Here is an 18,021-nt window from a genome sequence, read left to right as displayed (position 1 = left end):
TTGGTGGCGATATTGTTATATAAGCTAGAGGGGCTGGGACATGGGCTCATTGGCTCTTTGCACGCCAGGCTGAGGAAGAATCAATTCCCATTCCACAATGGCTATGCCTATGCTATGAGCTAGGTGTGTGATTCTCCTGCTCATATCAATATACACAAGGTAACACAAAGAGAGCTAGTGCAAGTATAAATAGCACTGTAGACATGGTAGCATGGGCACCAGCTGCAGAGGCACAGCTGAGCGACGCCAAGTATGTGCCCACCATTTTTTAGATGTGTTTATACTTGGCATCACTCAGCTATGCCTCCACTGCCACCACGACTAGACTGCTATCATTTATACTTGTGCTAGCTCTCATCGCGCTATGGTGAGTATCTGTACACGAGCAGGAGAATCATGCCCCTAGTTCACAACGTAGACATAGCCTAAGACAGAGCTATGGTTGGTTAAGAGCAAGAAAAGGACCTGATTTATCTGTAACAATGCGGTCTCCAAGAGAACATCTCAAGAAAAACATACGTATCAGTGTGGAATATGATCCTGTGGTTCATTACTAGTCTTAGCAGGGCTGCCCGGAGGGGTAGGGGGAGGTCAAGTGGGGCAATTTGGCCAGGCCCTGGGCCCTGCAGCGGCCCCCATGAGAATGTAGTATTCTGTAGTATTGCAACTTTTTCTAATGGAAGGGGCCCCCGAAATTGCTTTGCCCAAGGCCCCCTGAATCCCCTGGGCAGCCCTGAGTCTTAGAGACCATAAAAGCAACACATCAAACAAATCAAACATTAACCAAAGGTGGGATTTTCCTGACAACAGCAACCACACGATAATTTATGTATTGAAAAAGACAGACCTACTTGCCTAGTGCTGAAGAAAAACCTGTTTGTGCCTAATATGTTGGAAATATTGTTCAAGAACAATTCATCTGTGTACAACTATAACCCAGGTAATGCAGTCCAGGTCAGTGAGACCAACAGTAGAGTGATCTGCTGAGTAACTTCTGTTCGGCAAGTTAAAGCCACCTAAAGAAAGGCTTTATCTTAATCTTAGGAACAAATGGGAGTGTAATTGTTTTTAAAAAGAGAAGCAGCTCTCCTCCTACCTCTCTAATCACTTCTTTAGCATGTGCTTTGGTGGATCCTCCTCATCCCCTCTCCAACTTGCTGGAAGGGTTTCACAACCTTCTGTCCTTGTTGCCTTTCTCTTCTCTCTCTACACCTTATTTGTGGGTAATCTCATCTGCAAACACAAATTCAACTACTATCTTTCTGCTGACAACTCCAGACTTCCCTCCCCTCTTCACCTGTTTCCTGCTGTCCAAACAAAAATCTCAGCCTGTCTCTCTGACATTTCCTCATGGATGTCTAGCAGTCAACAAAAACTGAACCTGTCTATGAAAAAGAGCTCTTAATCAGGCTTCTCCAGAAATCTCCCGCCCGTCTTTTTTAATCATGTGGACAAGACCATCATCCTGTCAGTTAGGCCCACAACCTGTGTGTCCTCTTCAACCTGGATCACGTTGTAGGTCCTCACTGCTAGCCTATGTCTAAATCTTGTTGACTTATTTGGCATAACAGCTCTAAGATACGGCTTTTCTCTCATCTAAAAAACCTAACAAGTCTTGGCCAAGCTCTCATCATCTTGCATGTCAATTAATGCAATATTTTGCATCTTTTTGTCTGGCCTTGAATAATGCAATCTTGCCTCAGTTATATCCATTAAGAGTTATTTACCAAAGATCATTTTCCAAGCGCATCAATTTTACCATCTCACTCCTCTTGCAGCCCTTCACTGGATTGCCCTTCTCTGTTGCATCAAACATAAGCTGCTCATCTTCACTTTCAAGGCCCTTAGTAACCTATCTCCATCTTTCCTATCATCTCTTATTCATTATCGAGATGCCAACTCCTACCTATATTCAGTCCATTATGTCTGCCTCCATCAGGAAATTATTAAATTTTCCAACGAGCACCTTTGTGCTCCATGCTACCCTCCCTGTCTGGGAAAAGCTTCCTATAAACACCTGCAAAGCAACCTCATCATCCTCTTTCGAAATCTCCTTAAAACTCTCCTTTGCCATTATGCCTATGAAAACCTTGACAACAGTTATCCCACAGGTGGGATTAGACTACTGCCTATCAAACTGAAAAATATTCATAGACTCATAGATTATAAAGGCAGAAGGGACCATTGTGATATCTAATCTGACCTTCTGTATAACACAGGCCCAATAGGACTTCCCCCAATTAATTCCTGCTTTAAATAGCTCTTATATTTTAGAAAAACAACTAATCTTGATTTAACATTTTCCTGTGATGGATAATCCACCACGACCCTTGGTAAATTGTTCCAATGGTTAATTACCTTCACTCTTAAAAATGCTCACCTTAATTCTTGTCTGAATTTGTCTAGCTTCAACTTCCAGCCACTGGATCTTACTATACTTTTGTCTGCTAGACTGAAGAGCCCTTTATGATCAAATTTCTGTTTCCTATGTTTTCCAGTCTTGTTGTAGTCGTGGTGATTATCACTCTAGAACACTCCCATACCACCATCAACTTCCTGGACACCATGACCAATTTAAACAATGAAACTCTATAGACAGTATATTCAAGAAATCCCATGAATCATCACACTTCCCTCCACAGATCCAAGAATCACACCAGACATACCAAGAAACCTGTTATCTACAGCCAGGGACTCGGATACAACAGAATATGCTCTGAAGAGGAAGTGTGGGATACTCACTTAAAACTACCTTCATTAAACAAGGACACTTTACCAGAGAACTACTGTAGATTGGAGCAGGCTACCCAAATATTGCAGGAGACCTCTGCTTCAATACAGAAAACCCCCTCACTGACTGAGTGTCATTACCATCCCACACTAGAATCCATATGAAGTATCATCCAACAATTACAACCCACATTTGATGGGGACCACATTCTGAAAGAAATCTTCCCTGAACCCTCTCTTCTGGCCTTCATACAATGCTCAACCTCACCAAGCTCATCAGATACCCCCACAATACACCTTTCAAGATCCGTGGGTCCTACAGACATTTATCACAACATGTGGCATACCATATCCAGTGCATCAAATGCCCCAACAATTACGTTGGTGAAACCAGACAATCACTACGTTCTCAAATGAACTCATACCAAAAAATGATAAAAAGACAAAAACACTGCATCACTTCTGGGCAAACATTTTTCACTAAGCATCACTCCATATCTGACCTCTCAGACTTCCATCTTCTTTTGTTCTGTGTTTGTACAGTGCTTAGTACAATGGGGTCCTGGTCCATGACTTAGGGCTCCTAAGTGCTATGGTAATACAAGTAAATAACAGTATCACTTGCTTTTCTGTGACAACACTTCTTCCCTTTTTTCTAATTCCTCTGCCCTTTTTGGTATATATACATACACAAATCCCCACATTTACTCACGGCCCACAGATGTCTGTCAAATTCTATGCAATTGGAAAAGTAAACATCCAAAAGCAAAATGTGGCCTTTGGTAAGTTTCTGGAGAGACACATTAATTAAATTCTGGGAAAGAGAATGATCTTTCATATAATTTGAAAGAAAGGGTCACACAATTTGCTTTTTGTCTATGTTATATGGAATATACAGGGTGTAAATAATTCAATGATAAAAGCACAGGAGTTAAGAACATAAGAAAGGCCATACTGGGTCAGACCAAAGGTCCATCCAGCCCAGCATCCTGTCTTCTGACAGTGGCCGATGCCAGGTGCCCCAGAGGGAGTGAACCTAACAGGTAATCATCAAGTGATCTCTTGCCTGCCATCCATCTCCACCCTCTGACAAACAGAGGCTAGGGACACCATTCCTTACCCATCCTGGCTAGCCATTAATGGGCTTAACCTCCATGAATTTATCTAGTTTTCTTTTAAACCCTGTTATAATCCCAGCCTTCACAACCTCCTCAGGCAAGTTCCAGAGGTTGACTGTGCGCTATGTGAAGAATCTCCTTTTATTTGTTTTAAACCTTTTGCCCATTAATTTCATTTGGTGACCCCTAGTTCTTATATTATGGGAACAAGTAAATAACTTTTCCTTATTCACTTTCTCCACACCGCTCATGATTTTATATACCTCTATCATATCCCCCCTTCATCTCCTGTTTTCCAAGCTGAAAAGTCCTAGCCTCTTTAATCTCTCCTCATATGGGACCTGTTCCAAACCCCTAATCATTTTAGTTGCCATTTTCTGAACTTTTTTGAGATGAGGGGACCACATCCGTATGCAGTATTCAAGATGGGAGAGTACCATGGATTTATATAGGGGCAATAAGATATTTTCCATCTTATTCTCTATCCCCTTTTTAATGATTCCTAACATCCTATTTGCTTTTTTGATTGCCACTACATGCTGCGTGGACGTCTGCAGAGAACTATCCACGACTCCAAGATCTCTTTCTCGATTAGTTGCAGCTAAATTAGCCCCCACCATATTGTATGTATAGTTGGGGTTATTTTTTCCAATGTGCATTATCCACATTAAATTTCATTTGCCATTTTGTTGCCCAATCACTTAGTTTTGTGAGATCTTTTTGAAGTTCTTCACAGTCTGCTTTGGTCTTAACTATCTTGAGCAGTTTAGTATCATCTGCAAACTTTGCCATCTCACTGTTTACTCCTTTCTCCAGATCATTTATGAATAAGTTGAATAAGATTGGTTTCTAAAGGACAGAACATTTTTGATCATGGAAACATACAGAGATTAATGAAGACTGCTTCTTTTGAATATGTCATTTGAAGTGTTTTGAAAGGTAATGTCATTTGCTTAGCAAATATCTTGTACAACTGTAAAGTAGAAATTCATTATGTCAACAAAATGGATAATTGGGAGGGGGGCAGTTAGATCTCTTTACCACCTTGGTAAGTGTTTTTTGGGGGGGGCTCAGGTTAGAGTAAACTTCTTAAGCTTTCTTCTCAGTAAAGGGGGAAAAAAGGTAGCATTGTTTTCCAAAAGATGTGTTACTATCACATAAAAATAAAAAAAGCATACATCAGAAGACTTATTTACAGATTTAAAAAATATGTAAGCTTCTCCTCTACAGGAGGCAGCTACAGGAAACAACTGAAAGTGAAATTTTTGCACCTCCTATTTGTGGCAAACAAGCTGTAAAGGACTGATGAGCCATTATATAATCATTTCCTTTCTTAAAACATTAATTCCTTTACACAGCCTGACAGGTGCAAATATTCTGTTTGAAGAAACAAGCTTCAAAGTGTTACATTTCTGATGCGCAAAAGACCAGGAATTCTAGCTTTTTGAGTTTTGTATTGAAGACAGATATTAAAGCACAGCTAGCCTACCAATAGTACAGTGCTCTCCATTCCATCCCTGGCTACATTCACACTTCCCATCTTTACAGGTTCCATGTTCAGCACAGCGAGGGTGGCAGGCTCTTTGATTGCAGGCTGGTCCAGTCCAACCTTCTTCGCAACGACATGTTCCACCCATGCAAACACCATGAGAGCCACAGTCCACAGAACAGATTTCTGTATTTAAAAGGACAAATGGGAGAAAAAGAGAGAAAGAATGAGAGGAGAACACACATTAATTAGCAGAGTTACATTTTAATTCAACATATGAAGGAGAAAAGAAAATCTTTGAACATTAAATCAAAGGAATTTACTGCTAAAAGCATTTTCAGGTAGGACCCAAGAGAATATAGAATATGGAATTTTATTTCTGCTAATGCTTAATTAGTTACCCAGTAGACTTAGTAATGCCTAAGAGTCCACAGCTCTTCTGTCAGTTAGCTCTGAGTAATTTCCAATTATATTTTTTGCGAGCACATATTTCTTAAAAGTTACCTTTTGTAGCTTAGATTATATGCATTTAAACCCATTAGAATTTCCTGCATAGTTTTAGTGACTAAATGTACCACGTACCTTATAGGTCATTTACATTATAGGCAAAAATCTACAATTGAACAAAAGTTCAATTTAGCAAAGGGGCTTTTTTCCTTGCCCGCAGGTTTCTTTCAAATTTGAAATGTGCCATCTCTGACATATTTTTTCATTAAAAAGGATCAGCCTCAGTGAGACACATTAGTGCATTGCTGACATACTGACATGTCTGTTAAATATAAGATTTTTTTTAACTTTCTGTAAATTTATAGCAATGACAGCTTTAGGCAGTCTGGTTTAAAAACAGAAAGACTATTAAAAATAAATCAACTAAAGCATTCAACTTGTCACCTACACTAACAGTGTTTTATAACTAGTAGAATAATTGAAAAGAACATTAAGGCCTAAGTTATTCATAGGCCAAACAATATATCTTACATCTCAAAACTAATACAAGATGATAATTCAGGTTGTTATAGTTTGCATTTATCTTTTTTCTTTATTCAGTCAGTCTTTGGAAAACTTAATTTGTGTGAAGTTGACTACAGTTAAAAAAAGCCTGAGGGATGTTTTTTAGTCTCTTAGAATACAGTTAGTCACAATCATATGATGGTTCATAAGATTATTATATTTAGTTTGGGATTCCTTGTAAAAGACAGCAAACCACCCTAATAAGAAAGAACTGAAATTATTTTTGACTGCAATAAAAGGAGAGCTCATAAAAGAGGCTGAAAGGTTTTACATATGGGCTTTGTTTCTAGTTTTTCATTCAGTAGTATTTTCCCCCCAATAGATTATAATTCTCTGCCTCAAAGTGCTATAAAACATTCCACACAGCATCAAGTTGTGATGGCACTTCTTATGAACAATATTGCAGAATGTTTACTGGGCAAGAGAGCTGGGTTGTTTTTCCCACACAACATTTTCTATCTACTTTGAATTAAATTTTTGATTAAAAGATCTGAGATGGCCTGATTAACTTCAGAGTCACAGAACATCAACCCAGCTGCAGGAGAGGGAGAGGTTTATTTCAGAGGTTCCCTCTTTTCTCTTCAATCTAATCAATTTTTCATTAGGGTGAAGGTGTTTATCAGCTTTGAGCAAACTAGCTTTGAGCAAGGTGTGTCAATCTTTGTAATGAACTTATTAATTAGAGTTAATTTAACTGAAGTGGAATTGAAGGGCTAAGTAATGGACAAACTGCTGATGAAGATAGATGAAAACTCTTGATTTCAACGCTGTAAGCCGTCTGATGGATAACTCATTCTTCTCCCTTTAGCAGCTTAACAAAATGTTTCTTTATGAGTAAGATTTACTTATTTATTGACTTTAAATATCTGAAGGTCATTTTGTACAACTTCAGTAGGGGTTCTTTACATTTTATTGCAAAAACTAGTTAACATTTCATAAGTCTGAAGTAACTGAAATATCTGAATATACATGAAACAGTATACTTTTATACATTTCAATTATCAACTCATGTTTTTGAAACATGAGCACAGATAGTGAATGACCAGAACTAACATGAAGTGTGTAAAGATGGATGCCATCAGAAGATGTGTACAATCTGTATTTTCTTTGAACCATATAGCAGACTTTCCACAAACAGTCATATTTATAAGAACCTAAGCACATGGGTGCCATACCAGATGAGCTCAGAAAGCTTTCTGTGCACTGTAGACATTCAAAAACAAAATTAGCAGAATAGAATCATAGGGTTGGAAGGGACCTCAGGAGGTCACTTAGTCCAACCCCCTGCTCAGAGCAGGACCAATCCACAGATTTTTACCCCAGTTCCCCAAATGGCCCCCCCAAGGATGGAACTCACAACCCTGGGTTTAGCAGGCCAATGCTCAAACCCCTGAGCTATCCCTCCCCCCTTTAGAAAACAACACTTTTTCTTTGGAGGTACAAATATTACTTTAGTATCTGATGACATATATGCATACACAAAGTAAATGCCTAAATCTGAAAGTAATATGGAACATTAAATATGGGAAAATACTCCCCTTCTACAGTTTTCTCACTCTGTTGCCCACCTATACCTGAGCTACCAATGACTTTCAAGGACTGTTGATCAATATCATAGATATCAGACAAAAACTGCATTTCAAAATGGCAGTTATTTACAGAGAATTGATTAAATATCATTTATAACTTGATATAAAACCACTACTCCTCAAGTAGGCCACGAGTTCAGGTGTCATGAAGAGCATCAATTACTTTGTTAGATTATCATGCTTTTTTTCGGCAAAACACATCTGACAGTTAGAAATTATCCAGATTTTAAATATGTCGCTACAAAATGACCACAGGTAATTTTTCCCAAAATTTGGCACAAAAAGGTTGCTCTCAGACTGAGACTAAAATTCAGATTCTGATCTAAATTATAATAATTCCATATATTAATCTGAATTTATACCAATGTATCTAAGATAAGCAACTGGCCTTAAATGTGCTAAGTTTTTCCTTGAAGAAAGCCTTATCTGTTAGAACTGTTGGCCCATTCATGCAGTCCGTATTCAGGCAAAATTTCCATTAACTTCAGTTGGAGTTTTGCCTGAACAAGAACTACAGGATTGGCCCCTCCAAGGAGCTAAAAATAGATTTTTCAAATGGAAATATTTCTGGATGCGTCATTAACACAGTGCTAAATATGTAGATGAATATCTCAGTACAAATCTTAAATGCAGAAGGTACATATAACATCTTGTTCTTTTCTTTGAACCACCAGCAAAAAATGCCTTCATTTTTTGAGTGAAGAAACTGTTTGATTTTCAAATATTTACACATGGTCATTTGTTCTGAATGTTTCACTCATGATTTATGGCCTAATCCTGCTCCCACTACAGTCTATATAAAGAGTTAGCTTCAATGGCAGCTGGATCAGGTTCTTACACAATAATGCAAGATTATGTATTAATTTAAAATATATTAGAGTTTTACACATAGGGAATGTTTTTAATCCTTACCATTTGAGCAATCTGCACCTGTCCAATTAGGGTCACAAGTGCAGGTACCACTTTCTTGAAGGTACGTCCCATGACCAGAGCACTGCTCTGGACACATTGTCTTCGGTATTTCACAGTTACTTCCACACCATTCTGGATTACAGCGGCACTCTCCATGGATACACACACCATGACTGGAACAGGCTGGGTCTAAGCAATCAGCTGGAGAGAAAAGAAAAAGATAATCTTTAATATGTTATTATTAACAATTACAATAGCAACAATGATCATCCAGTTATTTTAAGCACTTTCTGAATTAATCAAAAAAACTCCTGTGAGGTAAACAGTACTACACTCATTTAACAACAATCAGTAAACTGAGATACGAGGCGATGAAGCAAATCACAATGTTACGTAATGAGTCAGTGGAAGAACAGAGAGTAGAACTCATGAGTCCTAAGGTGGCTCCTAGCCCGCCTGCTTTAATCACAAGTTAACAAGCACTATCTGATCAAATAAATACAAAAAAAATCAATACATAACTAATAGAGTGCAACTTCTAATCCATTTTTGCTATCATATTGGTAATTTTCTTTGTAGTACATTAGATCATCAAAAGTAATTGTGAGGATCCATGTACATATGTGTAACTGGTTTAATGACATCCTGGGGATAACAGACATAAACCTCGAAGTCATTGATGTAACTGAGATTCTTGCAAGGATTTGTAATTTTCCTGAATTACACCAAGATTCACTTGAGTTTGCAGGCTATTGCTCTCCATTTTCCTAATCACAGAGTAACAAAATCTTGTATTCTCTATAACAAGCAGTATCAACTGACCTAATCCACTACTACTGAGTTCTGACAGCTCTATAGGACCCTCAACCTGTTTGAGAAATAAATGAGTTGGGTATTCTCTATTCTTCTTAATTCACTTTAATGTGCTTTAGATGACGAGATTTAATTTGACTCAATAAAACTTTACACTTGTAGGGTCAATGATCTGAAAATTTAATTCCAGAGACTTAATTGCATTACTTTGTATGTAGAGATCAATAAAATCTATTTGATTGAGGAAGGGAAATGGTGCTTTTTCCTCCTAAAAAAATAAATAGAAAATGAACTCCACTTTACAGCACACCAGAATGAATACACATACATCTCTAAAATACCAAAAAAAATTACATAATTTTTCAATGTGATGCATTTGAATGAGCATTTTTAACTGTAAGTCTTTATAAAAATGTTGGTGGGAAAGACCATATTCAATAGAGTAACAATTTCTTCTACAATGTGAAAAAAATCACTATGTCTTTCTGTGTTCTAACAATCATCTTTTCTTGTGTTTTCTCTTAGCTGATGTCAGATAGATAAAATAAACCTATTTTTAATATGCTGAAATTATTAGACAAAACCTGCTCAACGCAAAATATCTAGCAAACAGGATGTTTTAGTATGCTTGATATAAGGTGAACAATTTGCCAGCACATGGCTTTACTGGGCCAGATTTTCATTTGGTGCAAATTGACATGGCTCCAGTGAAATCAATAGTGCTGTGCTGACTTATACCAGCTCAAAAATCTGATTCACTATGTTGTAATTGGACATTTTAGAAATATTACTGTAAATGCTTGGGTAAATATTTATTTCTTTACCTTCTTCACAGTTTTCTCCTTTGTACCCAGAGTTGCAGGCACAAGAACCCATGATACAGATCCCACGGCCCCCACATTGAGGATCAATACACTGGGTGGTAGGCACATCACACTCTGTACCCTTCCAACCGCTGAAACAGAGACAGCGCCCTTTGGAATACTGCCCGTTGCCACTACACAATACTGGGCAGGCTGCTGTGAAAGAAAACACAACAGAAGAATTAACAAAACTCTTTTCAAGCAAGCTTAGGGAAAAAAGAGGAACATGTATGTAACAAGTTGCATGCCAGTTTCTTTTCCTTGGTAGATTAGTAATAACTCGTCTTTCTGCAGTTTGTTTATTTTAAAGTAAGAGAAGAATTTGGTTCAGATACCTCTTGAACAATCAGGGCCCAGAAATCCAGGAAAACAATGGCATGATCCAGAAACACACTCTCCGTTTCCATGGCAATTTCGGGGGCATTCCACTACAGACTCTGAAAGAAAGAATAAGAAAAAAAATTCATAGAGACTCCCACCAAAGTACTAAACTAGAACAGAAGGTGTCTATCATCTAATTCTAAACCACAAATGACTGACAGCAAATTAAGGTACTTGCAGAAGCATGTATGTCACTTTGTTTAGTGATTGTAAGAAAGTAAATAGTGGCTAATTTCCTGTAATTAATGCTTGTGGTATCCTATTACATTCTGTTATAACAAGCAGCTCAAGGTTTAAACAGTAAAATGATAGTTACTTTATGCTCATAATACAACCATTTCAAAAAAGCATCTTTCTTTGTGAACTACACATTACGGGAGGCTTTCATACTTCAATTACTAAATAATTAAAATACATTTCTATATCTTTTGTTATGTAATGAAGAAAACATAATAAATTCAACATTTATGAAAACAATCCAGAGTATTTAACTCTGAAAACTCATCTCTACTTTTAACAGAATGCTTAGATTGCAGCGGTTGGTGAAAACTTTGGAGACTGTGCTTACCTATAACAATGGTATTAAAAGACACCTGCTCTGCATTTTTCCCATCATTATAAAAAGCCAGATGCCAGATTCCAGAATCCAAATACTGGATAAAACCTGCCTCATGGAGACTGCTAGACCTTGTCTGTTGGCCTGGTCTCTCTGACTCAGGTAGGTTGGGCTGTTGTCTTCCGATCAACCTGCTACCATCAAGGAGTTCCACAAAATCATACTACAAGGGAGGAATGTGCAAAGGGTTTATTATTCACTTACTGCTCTTCTTAGTTACCATTTTCATAATTTTTTCTATAATTTAGCAGTTATGAAATGTGCCAGCCCCAGAGACTGCAGTTCCATATTCCTTCACAGAACGAATAGTACAGAGAGTGGCAGTGCAAGGTTCCCCACAATATCATGTAATATGCTTTCAGCTTGACCTGAAGAGATCCCTTCTAGAACAGAGGAGATAAGATCTCAGGCTACGTCTACATGGCCCCACAATTCAACTATGGGGGTGTGAACTTGCTGGTATGAACTAAACCAGTGGTTCTCAAACTTTTGTACTGGTGACTCCTTTCACATAGCAAGCCTCTGAATGTGAACTCCCTTGCCAATAAATTAAAACCTCATTTTTATATTTAACATTATTATAAATGCTGGAGACAAAGCAGGGTTTAGGGTGGAGGCTGACAGCTCAGGACCCACCATGTAATAATCTTGCAACCCCCTGAAGGATCCCGACCTCCAGTTTGAGAACCCCTGAACTAAAGGACTATGTTAATGCAAATGAAGTACCTTTTAGTTTACAACTGCAGCATCCACATGGGGGAGGTACAGCTCAACATGCTAGTGTGTGCTACAGGTCTCACCCCACCATAGTCCAAACTGCAGAGCCACGTAGACAAGCTCTCAGTGTCTGTCTGTTCTTTCACTCCTCTTGATGAGATTTCTAAGGAGAATGCCAAGTAATGCCAATTGTCATGGTGGTGGTTTCTTCTGACATTGACACCTGACCACCAATTCATTTAACATTAATTTGCAGAACAAAAAAGTCAGATGAGGTTAGCTGGCAGTCACAATTGGCAGATGTGAGCTGGCCATCTGCAGGTGAAAGACTCATTCCATATTGACTGTGCCATATAAATTAACTAATAAGAATATCCCACCCCAATCCATTACCCTTTGTTTCTTCTTCTGTTTCACAATCCAAGGTAAGTTCTCTGCTGGTGTAATTCCACTGACTTCAATAGAGATACTACAGCAGAAAATATGGCCTTACATTTCTTTTGTACAAAGTAAACCAAATACCAAATGCAAAGTATAACAGGTTAAAAATGCAGAAAGCAGTGACAGAAAATACTGTAGTTCAGATTAAAACTCTCTTCAAAAGCTATCACAAAATCTTATAATTTGTTTTATTAATAGCAACAACTACCTTTGGAGGGTGGGGTGGGAAAACATAACATCTGAGTTGCCACAAGCACGGGAGACAAAGAAGTTTATCATCTTAAATCCACATATAAGAGTCTATCTACAAAATGCCTGTTAGCACTAACGGTAGCTGTTTGGGTTGCGAGTTCAGTCCTTGAGGGGGCCACTTAGGGATCTGGGGCAAAATCAGTACTTGGTCCTGCTAGCGAAGGGAGGGGGCTGGACTCAATGACCCTTTGGGGTCCCTTCCAGTTCTACTCCATGTATTTGGTCAACTCTGTACATTCAGAGGAGAAACCCTGGGTCAGATCTTCAGATGGTGTAAATTGGTATAGCTTCATCTAGTAAATTGACCTACACTGAAAGTTTATACTACCTGAGGATCTGGCACCAAATCACTAAAGATTTCTTTGCTGCATTTGTCAAGTAAAGATTATATTATATAACAAAGAGTTACCACCTATTAACTTTAAGAATCACTGTTTCCTACAATAAGGAGTAACTTGGTTTCCACATTCAGTCCAGTTTCATTTTTACTCTGACGTGTCTATTGTGTGAGGTGAACAACTATATACAAACCTTCTATCTTCCCACATATTTGAGATATCACTCAAATGGTATTTCATGCAAGGTCTATCTAGGTAAAGGCCAGTATATGAAACCACTATTTTCTTAAGTTGTGATAAAGTCAGTTACTGGGACTGGAGAATTGGTGGTTTTATGTACTGACTTATGACCTTTGGAAACAGCTCCTTGTATGGCATAAAACAGGATAGTCTTCATCTCTGGACAAGATCTAAGCACTGGAAACCTCTTCTCCTGAAACTCTCCTTGATTGTTAAAAACACATGATATTTTAATCATGTTGCTCTGCATTAAATCTGAATTATCTCAACACCATTCAAAATGTAAAAGAAATGCACAGATCATATGCCTTTACCAATACCTGAGCCAATTTCCTTTCAGCTACATCTCAACAACCATAGTAGAAATTAACATGATTAGTATGGGCAGAAGCTAGTACCTTGATATGCTGTCACCTTGAATGTTCAAGCAATCCCACATGAAAACTAAGGCAACTATTTTGGAAAAGCACTGCTAATTTAAAACCATTCAATGTTCTCATTTGTCAGAGAATTAAATATTTATCTTAATTCATGAAAGAGTCAAAAACTCTCTCTTTCCCCCCTCAAATTTTCACAGGCTCTTTCATCTGATCACAATACCTAATATCACTGAAAGAAGAAAGAAAAAGATCTCCATTCTCAGTTTTAGCTCATTATTTATGGACAATATGAATTGTTTTTCAAATTACTTCAGAAGGACACTTGTTGTTGTAGGAGAATCTCAGTTAAGAACACATTTTTTATCTGGGATTTAGGGATTGTACTACTTAACTGACCCCAAAGAGTATACTGATAGCTGACAGGCATAGTATAATTAATCATTTTGGAACTATAACATAATAAAGATTTATGTTATTATATGGATAGCGTTTCTGAGGCTGAATTTTTAAAAGCCATGCATATGGATGTCACCATTCATTCCATCCCCAGCAAACAGGAGTAATGTGGGTTAAATCCTATAAAGACAGCTTCATAAATTTAGGAGTGGGGTTGTGAAAGGGCATAGAGTGGAAAAACAATGACCTTTATGTACTAAAAACACTTTCATTTTGTTTTCCTCCTGTGAGGATAAACTAATTAGCTTCATTGAGTATAAATGGGATGATGTACCCCTCCACATTCAGTTTTGCTTTAAGCCACCAAAGTCCTTTGTTATTCTTAAAGTCTCCTTAAATAAAAACATATTGATTCTCTGGTTGCAATGAAACTGACATTTTTAGAAAGTGTCACAAAGACTTTTAGACTAGCATTGATTGGATTTGAATGGACAGCTACTGTCAATTATTTCTGATGGACTGATTTATAATTCCCCAGAAATAGAGAACTATATATCTAGTGCTCCTCTATGACACACACATATTAGTAAGCACTGAGTTCATCATTCTGAAACTTGGGTGCCTAAAGTAAAAAACAGAAATACTACCTGAAAAACCACTGTTCCTAATTATGTTATACTGAAGTATTTGTTAGATACTATGGAACATAAGCAACAGTTACTTTCCCTCTGAAGCTATGGTTCTTCGAAGTGTATTGTCCAAGTGTTGAATCATGCCAGAATGCTCTTGAATGCTGTTCTGGTACTTTTTTGGGAGCCAGAATGGGCATTCTGATATTTACAGTACTATCACTGATGATTGCTTCTGAGCGATAGTACAAAGTATCAGAAGTGTATTTCAGGCCCCTCCCTTTTTTTTTTTTTAGTACTCTAGCACTGGTGTTGCCCAGATATTTATTCCACTGTTCGTGCACTGCACTTTAGTCTGGATTGTTTTGCCCAACAGTGTTCTCGTACCTCCAACCAAGGGCATAATGGGTGCAGCAGCCCCAACCACCCTTCGGTTCTGTTGCCATAGAGAATCTTGATGTTAGTAGTAGGTATTGGGGTGGGGGAGGGAACGTGAGGGTTAAGGAATAAATATATGGACAACATAGCTTGAAGAATCAGACTGGAGGGTAAGTAACCATTTCTTCTTCTTAGAGTGCTTGCCCATATATATGTTTCACTTTTAGTGTCTCACAAGCAGTGACCTAGATTGTAGGAGATGGGTGCTAAGAGTCTAGCTAACCAGTTATTGTAGGACAGCCCTGCCAAAATTAGCATGACAGAGTAGTGATAGGTAAACATATGTACTGAAGACTGCATAGTTTCCCTACAAATGTACAGAATGGGAACATTCTCAAGGAAGCAACAGAGGTTGCTTATGCCCTCATCGAATGAAATGCGATTCTTATAGGTGGTGTAGAGGAGCAGACTCATCCCTGTGGCACCTCCTGCTGGTCTCTCAGGGAATTAGCTCGATTCAGCTCCAGAGCGCCCTCTGCAGGCTGATGATCCATCTGTCCTCTGGCCTCCGTGTCCCTCCTGGACCCAGTGCCCTTGTACCTGGGATGCTACTCCCTAGCAGTAATCCCCTCAGTCTTAGGGTCTCCCCTCCCTGGGGAACCCCCCTCCACTAGTCCCACCTCACCTCAGGATAAAGCTACTGCCAGTCATTGTCTAGCCCTCACGCCCTGAGGCAGGCTGCAGTATCAGCCACTCATCACTGGCAAGGTTGGGTTTGGACCTGCTGCCTTGGTTTATCCCTGGGCTGCCCTCTGCAACCCTCAGTACCTGTTGGCCTTACGCTAGGCCACAACCTGGGGTTTTCCAGGCTGGAGGTCCCCAGTTCCTCTGCTTTTTCCCAGCCCTGCTCCACTCAGGTACCCTGTCTCCAGCTCCCTGCAGCCAGGCCCTTCTCCCTCTACAGGCAGAGGGAGACTGTTTGGGCTCCTGGCTCACAGGCTTTTTACACAGGCCAGCTGTGGCCGGATTGGGAAGTGGCTGCAGCTGGGCCATGCCCCAATCAGCCCTACTTAGCAGCCTCCAGGGTTGTTTTAAGCCCTTCAGGGCAGGAGCAGGGTAACCACCCTGCTACAGTGGGATTACATTAGCAAATTCATAACAAAGTTTGATACTGGCCAAAAGAGTCCCAGCATTGAAATGGCCTGTCCTTTAACACTGTCTTCACAGGATATGAATAATGTGGGGGATACTCTAAATAGCTTAATTCTGTCTGTACAAAAAGACATTTTGGTTGAGCTCTCAATGACACCCTGTCCTTATGAAAAACTGTATACAGGGGCCCTGCCAAGAAGACTTGTATCTCCCCAACTATTCTGGTTGATATTATTGCTACCATCAAGGCTGTTTTAATGGAAAGATGAAACAGGGTACATTTATCTAAAGGTTCTAGAGCTGGATTCATTAATCCCGTGAGGACAATATTTAGATCCCACAGAGGAGAAATTCCACTACTCTTTGTAAGAATCTGGCCATTGTGGGGCATCAGAATGTAGACGCCCTCTGTATTGGAGGGCAAAGAGCTGAGATGGCTGCTAGATAGATGAACCCTTGATGAGCATACAGATAGTCCAAAGTTCTTTAAAATCAGGAGATGGGCCCATATATCTGGAACTGAGATGGTGAGAAGTACTGCTGTGAACAGATATGCAATCTCTTCCATTTAGCAGCATGTGTCCATTAGGCTTTTCAACCATGGATCAGGATATTTTGTACTTCTGATGAGCAGGTTCTTTCTGCTGAAGTCAGTCAGCCTGTACGGGAGACTTTGGCAAACCAGTAAAGTGCTTGAAACCACTATGGCTTACTGTTAAAGGTGGCCTAGTCAGCAAGCTGTAAATTGGCCATTCTGCAACCTCAGCTTGACCAAGGCAGGAGGGGAGGGGATTTTGGGTGCCACAGAAAGGGCAGCTTGACACCGCATCCTTCCTGATAAGAATTGTGTTGAAATTGCTGATGCATGCATTTTTAAAGAGTACGATATGCCCCAGGAATGTCTACTGGGGTCTCAAGGCTGCAAACTCCGGAAAAACCCACATCTGGTTAATCAATAATCAGAAGGAACCTCTTGCTGGATCATTGCAACTGCTTACTTAACAGGGTTTCTTTAAAGGACATCTCATTCTATTATTAATGTATAAATAAGGGGAAAAAGCTTGAGATGGGGGGGACTCTTCAGGACTGGTCTCTCCCTCTGGATGCATCTTGTGTTCCCCACCGGCAGACAGACTGCCACTGTGCCACTCAAGAGCCACACTCAGCTTCGGTAATTATCAAAGGTGTTTTACTAACCTGTTGCAGAGATGTGTAAGTGCTTGAGACTAAGTAAAGTTTAGCTGTAAGTGAAAGCACTCGTGTTGTCCTGTTTGTGCCAGCCATTTATCAGTCGGACAGCTGTGTCTCCCTGATTTATTTCCTGACACCTCCTCTCACAGAGTAAAAGTTACCAACAGCTATGGGTTGAAAGAACCCTGGGAAACAAGCCAGCATCTATGCTTTGAGGTGCCGGGAGCATGAGTTGGGATCAAGCACTGGATTGCATCTCTGCAATATCAGGTCTCATTGGAGAGGAAAGTGTATCAAAGAGATTATTAAAGCCTAAGTACTAGAATTGACTTGGTCAGGTAGAAGCAACTATGATCATTCTGGCTGAGCCCTGCCTAACCACTTT

General features: G+C 39.3%; 1 protein-coding gene across 13 annotated transcripts in view; it reads right to left on the bottom strand.

The window, feature by feature from the left end:
- Positions 1–18,021, bottom strand: part of TENM3 (teneurin transmembrane protein 3) — a 704,125-nt gene that overhangs the window by 108,767 nt on the left and 577,337 nt on the right. For all 13 annotated transcript variants that reach the window (XM_032780127.1, XM_075066391.1, XM_032780134.1 and 10 more), the window contains 5 exons: positions 11,475–11,685; positions 10,861–10,962; positions 10,487–10,681; positions 8,850–9,050; positions 5,338–5,523 (listed from right to left, as the gene is read on the bottom strand). In XM_032780127.1, the coding sequence (XP_032636018.1) occupies positions 5,338–5,523; positions 8,850–9,050; positions 10,487–10,681; positions 10,861–10,962; positions 11,475–11,685 (895 nt within the window). The remainder of the gene's footprint in view (positions 1–5,337; positions 5,524–8,849; positions 9,051–10,486; positions 10,682–10,860; positions 10,963–11,474; positions 11,686–18,021) is intronic.

Source organism: Chelonoidis abingdonii, chromosome 5 (genome assembly GCF_003597395.2).
Source record: "Chelonoidis abingdonii isolate Lonesome George chromosome 5, CheloAbing_2.0, whole genome shotgun sequence".
Lineage (NCBI taxonomy): Eukaryota > Metazoa > Chordata > Testudines > Testudinidae > Chelonoidis > Chelonoidis abingdonii.
This window is presented reverse-complemented; position numbering and strand designations above follow the sequence as displayed.